The sequence below is a fragment of the Limulus polyphemus genome, unplaced genomic scaffold, assembly GCF_000517525.1.
Source record: "Limulus polyphemus unplaced genomic scaffold, Limulus_polyphemus-2.1.2 Scaffold408, whole genome shotgun sequence".
Lineage (NCBI taxonomy): Eukaryota > Metazoa > Arthropoda > Merostomata > Xiphosura > Limulidae > Limulus > Limulus polyphemus.
Window position 1 is genome coordinate 223,796 of NW_013666018.1, and position 8,429 is coordinate 232,224.

Below are 8,429 nucleotides of genomic sequence, written 5' to 3' on the forward strand. Positions count from 1 at the left end.
CGATACCCGTGGTGGGCAGAGCACAGATAACCCTTGTGTAGCTTTGTGCATAATTAAAAAAACAAACAAACATAAAATTAGTCAGTGTAATTTCTTTTTTTAAATTAAAATATTATTATAATAATACTTTTTCTTATTATTATTATAAATATAAATAGAATTTATTTATCCTATAATTTCATACTTTAACTTACTTTTATTTTCTGTAAGTCTTAGTAACTGTTTTCACGGTTTCACAATCTTTACTAACTTTACACAACCAATTACTTCTGGCTTCTTACTAATATCTATTTAAAGTGGCACCAAAAAATTATAAAACGTTTTTTGAAAAATAATCTTTTATGTCTTACATTAAATTCCCCAAAAAAGGAAATACGTGAAAATATAGTTCGTTTAGAAGTTCAAATTTTCTCAAGATACATTCATTAAAATGTTTACTAGCATATATCAGTGTCATTTTCAGGGTTCCATAACCAAAAAGAAACAGAAATACATCTTTGAAGGTTGTACCTTCTTCTATTTCAGGACTAGTTGAGCTTGAATTCACGAATTTGATGACGAGGAACTCACTGTTTAGAAATAAAAGTTCTCATGTGTCTCTGTAAACTACTTGTACCTGAGGATAATATAATATTGTCGAAACGTCGTAGATTTACAATAAAGTTTTTTTCATTACCCAGTCAAACCGTCTCCAAAGTTTTATGTTCACGAAGTTTTAAAAACATGAATATCTATCGCATAAACATATATATATATATACGTGTACGTATTTGGAATGAATACAAATCTAGGCAAGAAAAAAAAGGCACCAGTGGACTGCGCATGTGCAACACTTAACATATACCAGATTTTCTGCGTTTTTACAATATCTAAGAAAATACAAATATTGTTATGGTGCGAACTTCATGTGAATCTGACCAATAGGTTTGTTTCTTTCTTTCTTTTAGAGCAAAGCCATATGGCTATCTCTTATTTTTGATCATTGAACTGTGATGTCAAATACATAATTTTGATGTTCATAAATACGCCTTTGTACAAATCATATTATGTGTGGATCTTAGATTTTAGCTAGAGCCATCTGGTGATAATTCGTCATTGAATCATAACAAGAGTGGATATTTTAGCCGAAAATGAAAGGAGATTAAGATGGTAGTAACAACAGTGAAATGGGATTAAATAATATATTATTAAGAAGAGTTATCCAATAACAGCATGATTTGTATACAAAGCTTCGATTATTTCAGGTCGATCAAGCATGAAATTAAGGGGCTTTATCCGTTATATGTGCTTTTCGCTGCTGGCAACCAATTATCCACTTATAATATCGACCTTGCATGGTACATGAGTATCTAAGAGGAACTTTTTATCTATAAGTCCCTTCTTTAGCTCCATTTAGAGCTAATTTATTACGCTTGATAGAAAACAAATGGATGTCATCTGAGAACGTATTAATGTGCCAAGCGTCGATAAGCCATCCAGTCGAAAATAAAACTATCATCATTTCCTCATCAACAAATGTAAACAAGAAACAAATAATAATAATAATGGTAATGGTGGTGAAAGAATAGTAAGAATATAAATTTTGCCTTTCTTTCTTTCCTTTTTGAGGTGGAGGATAAAAATTGAATGCAAGACAACGGAAATTATGCTTTTACAACGGATAGATCTTGGACTATGTTAATCTTTTTCTTCGTTTAAATTATCCGTTCGTGGTCTATTGGTTGATATAATGAGCTGCTACTTGATGGGCCCAGAGCTCGAGAAGTTCGTTTGTCAAACACACTCCGCATTTTCAGCTGTGGGCTCGTTATAAAAGTGACAGACAGTTCTTATCCGATTCAAGGAGTCGGGTAAAGTCCTTGTGACAACGGGTGGTACCAACTGGTTACCTTCCCTCTGGTCAGTAGCTGAATATTAGAAACGGCTATACATGTGTCCTGGAGAGGGATTAGTCTGGCCATTTAGCATGAATCCTGGCGAGGGATTCGTTTTCCTCATTGTTTACAATCAAATAATAATCATTTTTTTTAAAGTTCGTCATAGTTTATTGAGTGCATGTGCCAAAGCTGCTTTCCAAAAACTAACCAAACATCATTCACTCTTTATATTTCAGGAGGACATGGATAGCAAAGTGAAGACAGAACATTACATTTTGGTCAGCCTAGCGGCGTGCGTGTGCTACTTGAACTCACTGCAGTGTGGGTTTGTATTTGACGATATGTCAGCGATAAGAGACAACCGGGATTTGAGGCCTCAGACGCCGATCACCAATCTGTTCTGGAATGACTTTTGGGGAACTCCAATTCATAAGGTTTGCATTTTTATTATCCAAAAAATATAGAATAATGGTTCTGCCTCTTCACTAAGTATACCTGGTAGACACTTAAAACAATTCGAATTATAGTACAAAACCCATCCACAATATTACTATAATGGACGTAGCTTGTATATCAGTATCTATGTATGTAACCAAAACTCCTGCGCCATCTATTGAATAGCACCACAAACACAAATCGATAAAAAAATTCACACTTTGGGTATTCAAGATTCAGACAGTTAGAATAATAACTGTGGTATGTGCAACAGTTTTAAATAAAAATAATTTCCTCACAACAAGAACACAATTTTCACTAGGACTGTACGTGAGGGTTTGATTATAACTTTATTGGTGTAACTTTTAAATTGTAGTGCCGAGAAACTGGAGTTCTTAAAATAACTATTATTTTTTTGCAATAAACGGTACCACTTTTAATATATAAAACATTACAGTTTATATCTGTAAAATTTATGAACATTTTAGGCCATGTATATTGAATTATTTTGATGCAATGAGTTGCGTATGACTAAACAGCACAATCCGAACAATTTTCCCGTGCAGTACTTTCTAGAAAAAAATCTTTTTTTAAGAAAATGTTCACTTTTTCTAAATTTTTTTCAATGAGGTATGAATACTACGATTAGTAATTACTAGCACAAACAGCCGCCCTTAGGGCGTCGTTTCTACTAGTAAGTATAAATTAGTGTGGATAGGTTCTGCCTCTTCACTAAGGATACTTGGTAGACACCTAAAATAATTTAAATTACAGCTGAAACCCACCCATGTCAAACTTTCACGAGACTGGGAAAATACGTAGGTTCAAGAAACCGATTTAACACGAAGATACGAAACCCTATAACACGAGCGCTTTCTAAAAATCCACCTTTCATGAAATAAGGAGTGACAAGAGGTAATGCAACACTGATTTGCTTGCTTGTTTTTTGATGTTTTTTTCATAATGTCTAATTCGGTAATAATCACTTTTAAAAGTTTCCGGCTTATTCCAATAAAGATATTAATAACATCGACAAAGTGATATTATAATAATATGTTGACATAATAATGTGTTTGGATATTCTCAAAAATCATCTATTTTAAGAGTTATATAACGTTTTATTGTTTTTCAAATTGTGCCTAGAATTAAGGCTTTGAAATTTGTTTGAAATCAAGTTTATTGATCAGAGCTATATCATGTACACAAGACTAAAATTAAACCATATGATAACATCCTTTTAATTTTATACGATTATGTAGTAATTATTAAAAATGTGATTCATATGGGTTAGAGTATGTCATACAAAAGTAACACGCGGGACTTTGGTGTTAGAATTTGATAGTTATGGATTATTATAACCCCCTTTTTTTTATAATAGTGGTTAGCACGTCAGGCTGTAAATCGGAAAGTCCGAGGTTCGGATCTGCTGAACACGCTCTACACTTTCAGTTGTGGGCGCAATATAAAAGTAACAGTCAGTTCTGCTATTTAGTTAAAAGTAGTCAAATAATCTGCGATTGTTGCTGATTGGTCGCCTTTCACTAGGCCGGCAGTTCAAACTTAAGATTTGATCGTTTAGTTCGTGTGTCGCAAAAGAACCTGTTAATGCAGAATATATTAAATACTATATCACTTTGTGTTATAGTTTGGAAAACTCTGGTGTAACTTCACTACTAATTCAAAGTTAGAGTAGGTGAATTTTTAATTTTTTTAGATATTTGCTTAAGCATCCTTAGTGAAAAGTTAGAACCTGTCTACACTAATTCAAAGTTACTATAGGTAGGGTTTAACTGTAATTTAAATTATTTAGGTGTCTGCCAAGTATTCTTCGTGAAAAGGAGGAACCTATCTACATTAATTGAAAGTTAGTGTGGGTGAGTTATAACTGTAATTTCAGTTATATAGGTGTCTTCCAAGTATTCGTACTGAAGAATTAGAACCTGTCTACACTAATTGAAATTTAGTGTGGGTGGGTTATAACTGTAATTTAAGTTTTATAGGTGTCTTCCAAGTATTCTTCGTGAAGAGGTGGAACCTATCTACATTAATTGAAAGTTAGTGTGGGTGAGTTATAACTGTAATTTAAGTTATATAGGTGTCTGCCAAGTATTCTTACTGAAGAATTAGAACCTGTCTACATTAATTGGAAGTTAGTATGGGTGGGTTTTTATCTGTAATTTAAATTACTTAAGTGTCTGTCAAGTATCCTTAGTGAAGAGGTGAAGCCTATATACACTAATTGAAAGTTAGTATGGGTGGGTGTTTATCTGTAATTTAAATTATTTAGGTATCTGCCAACTATACTAAGTGAACCTATTTGTGTTTTCTTTAGCCAATATGGTAGTTAAGGTAATGTTTTTTACCGTAACTAAAATACATAATGTCAATATTCGTTTTTCGATGTGTTTAGAGACGCTAAAGGCAAGAGTTGCGATGCTTGTTAAACAAGCTGTTACAACAAGAACTAAAAACAATACGAGTTCATTAATATTTGCCTCGAAGTTGGTAATTATTTCAAAGTAATAATAACAAGGGAATGGCATAACAATCATCAATGGTAAAACGTTGGGGGGTGGGGGAATGTTATTTTTAACGAACAAACTTTTTTATATATTGATTTATGTGGTTTTGCAGAAACTTGACATTGAACGACATTGAACGATATTAATTAGGTAGTAGCCTTTGTCGAGACTACTAGCTCAATCGTTTGTTTGTATTTTAAAATTTTCAGACTAAACTATACAAGGACAAATTTGAATGGGTAGACAGACGATCGGGATTTGTTGTTTTGTTTTCGGATATAGACTATAAGAAAGGTAGCTAGATAAAAGCACCCACCGCGAACTCTTTGGGCAAATTTTGTCTGACGAAACAGTGGGATTTGCCTGTTTATTCTTATAGCGTATTAATGTTCCTAAAGTCGGAGCGCGTTTTTGTGAAAAAGGTATGTCCAGTCCTTATTGAAATGTCTTTTGCACCTCAAGCGAAAATTTATACATTTATTACAGTTTACAAATAAACTGGTGTTTAATCTTATAATGACGTTTACACGTATTTCATAAAAACAATGTACCAGATCACGTGCTGACTGTGGAATCAGTTTCACCACCACCGATCATGCTCATTCTAATGATCATGATTATGTCCGACACAAACATTTTTTGTAAAAACTTCTGCAAGGACTGTGAGGTCATTCTTTGACCACAATCTTAACAAATTTTCCACGGACCCTCCTTGTGCCCGTTCGATTTCAAGACCACTTTTAAGCAATTCAAAGGCACAAAAGTCCATTGCAATTGCATTGAGAGTCTTAATAGATATGTGGGACTTCTATGATTCCAATTTTTTTTTTTGGTTATCCTTCTTGTGAAAACGGTCTGACATTTCAAGTGTGAGTAGAAGTTTGTGATTCTTTGCCAACTTCAAATACGTTCCTATCATCTTAATAATGGTATCTGGAGATATTTCCAGCTTCGTCACAGTGAAATTTTGGGGCAGATGATTCTCTTTCGTTTTTTCTTCTGTTTCACCTTGAGGATGCGAGCGTTGCTCTTCATTTAGGATGTTGTTTTGATTCCCGTTGCTGTCTTATATGCTCGTATGAGCTAGTTTTTTTCCCTTTCACTAAGTAGATTGAAGGCTTCCTGCTTCGAAATGCTATCTCTGTTTGTACATCGTTTAATAAACTCGCTTTACAAATATCGTGAGACTTCGTCCAAGCAACCTTAAAAGTTTCAATTCAACCAATATAATATAATCCAACTAGCTATTGCGTCGTATAGTGAGCCAGTGGTCTATAATTCACAAATAACAGAAGTAACAACAATTGATTTTTTTTTGTATTGAATCATTAAAAAATACTTATATAACGAAACAATAACTTACCACCATTTGGACAATATTTGTTACAACTGTCCATTTATGCATTTTTATCTATATCTGTTTATAAATATTCAAGAATAATTTAAATTAAAAACTTATATCTATGTTCATCACATCAGGACTGCTTTGATGACGTATGTAGACGAGTGACGTTCTGTTCATCTGATTACTCTAACTGAGCGTTTACAGCAATATCTTCTGTGCTAGAAACATTATATATGTTGAACTTCAGTGCTTCTCTTGGAGAACATGAAATATGAATATCTACTTTTATTTCAACATAATTTCATGTACTAGCTTTGTTTGTTTGTAGATAAGCACAGAGCTACACAATGGACTATCTGTACTCTGCCCAACACAGGGATCAAAACCAGGTTTCTAGGGTTCTAAATCCGCAGACATACCGCTGTGCCAATGGGAGGCCAAGTACTAGCTTGAAAAACTGCTCAGCATTCTGGTTTTCTAGATCGTTCGAAAACACTCTTTTTTTTATATGTATGTGTTACTCTTATCTCTCCCCTCTCCTATATGTTTGTTTTTTGGGTTACATTAAAGACCAATGGCCAGGTGGTTAGGATGCTCGACTCGCAAACTGCTGTTTGCTGGTTCGAATACTCGTCCCACCAAACATACTTGCCCTTTCAGCCGTGAGAGGGTGGTAAGAATGTGACGGTCAATCTCACTATTCATTGGTAAAAGAGTAGCCCAAGAGTTGGTGGTGAGAGGCGATGACTAGCTGCCTTCCCTCTGGTCTTTCACCGCTAAATTAGGGACAGCTAGCTCAGGTAGCCCTCGTGTAACTTTGTGCGAAATTCTGAAACAAACAAACAAGTTGAACAATCTTGGTTCTCAAGAGTCGATGTGAACGCTTAGCAATGAATTATCTGTATGTATGTTTAAAAAGGCCAGTAATGGGTCACAAATACAAGGATGTGTTTTAAAATGCCTGCGACAGGCCAAAATACGTACGTTATAGTTTACTTAATAATCATTAACAACTTATGTTCGACTGCGCTGTAGAGTCCCATGAATCTTACATCTGTATACACGGAATTCACTAAAGTAAACAAGATGTGCATGTTTAGAATGTTTGTTTTTGTTGTTAAGCGCAAAGCTACACAATGGACTGTCTGTGTTTTAGCCTCCGCGGGTATCAAATCTGGTTTTTATTGTTATGAACCCGCTCAGCCACCGTGATAGGCGAATGAGGATGTATCCGCATTACCAGAGATTGATCTATCCAACTGTCTACACACTTGTCTCATCGGGCAGCTTGAAAACAGTATTTTATAGCTGGTAACAAATATTTTGAAATTTTGTATATATGTTAAAAAATTAATTTCTTTTTCACAGATTGTCTTTTCAATTTCACCATAGTGAAAAAGAAAAGAAATCTTTAATATATACAATCATTAAATTCGACGCAATGACATAACATTATTCACACACCTAAATTAATTTAGATTATTATATGGTGAAGGAAAATGGACTCAAAACCCCATGGATATTTTGGAATTTTACTTTAAAAGTGAAATATTATTTTTTAAACATTTTCTATGTGATTTTCTGAGATTGCCAATTGACAGTTATTATTGGAATATTATGAAGCATTCTACTATAAAAATGATCTATTATGTGTGTGTTATAAAATCCATCACCCACAGTTGACTGGGTTGATTACCGTAATGTTTTTGTATAGTAACTGGAAACTATGCGATGCTGTACATGAGCTACTTTGTTTTAAGATTTTGCCCGAGAAGGGAGACGAAAACACTTTTTTTTATAGACTTTTGGCTTTGAATTTAAAGATACATGTAGTTAATCAGTTAAATGAGTCAATGCAGAATATGCAATTAGCATCTAATGAGGTCATTAGGGATTTGATAACAGAAGAAAAAAAGGAAGGGGAATCGTATCTAACATTGTTCTTTATACAATTTTGCTTCCTTAACAGTTACCGTCAGCTAGTTAACACTAAAAGCTCGAACATGAATTGTCAAGCATTGTTTTCCTTTACAAGATCGTCGTTAGAGGATGCGAATAATAACAGTGTGAAAAAATGGATTATTGAAAATGTTATCGCACCTTATAAACAAACAACATTGATAGGAAATGTTTTATTATTTTACCATGTAAATATTTTAGTTTAATAAAATATATTATGCACAACTTACAAAATAGATATTTTTTCCACCAGGTGGAGATGTTATTTAATATATATATATATATATATAT

General features: G+C 33.6%; 1 protein-coding gene across 1 annotated transcript in view; it reads left to right on the forward strand.

Moving 5' to 3' along the window:
• The window catches only part of LOC106458039 (transmembrane and TPR repeat-containing protein CG4050-like), a 206,496-nt gene that overhangs the window by 131,184 nt on the left and 66,883 nt on the right, over positions 1-8,429 (forward strand). Inside the window, exon 2 of the mRNA XM_013917492.2 lies at positions 2,114-2,311. Within this exon, the coding sequence (XP_013772946.1) occupies positions 2,114-2,311 (198 nt within the window). The remainder of the gene's footprint in view (positions 1-2,113; positions 2,312-8,429) is intronic.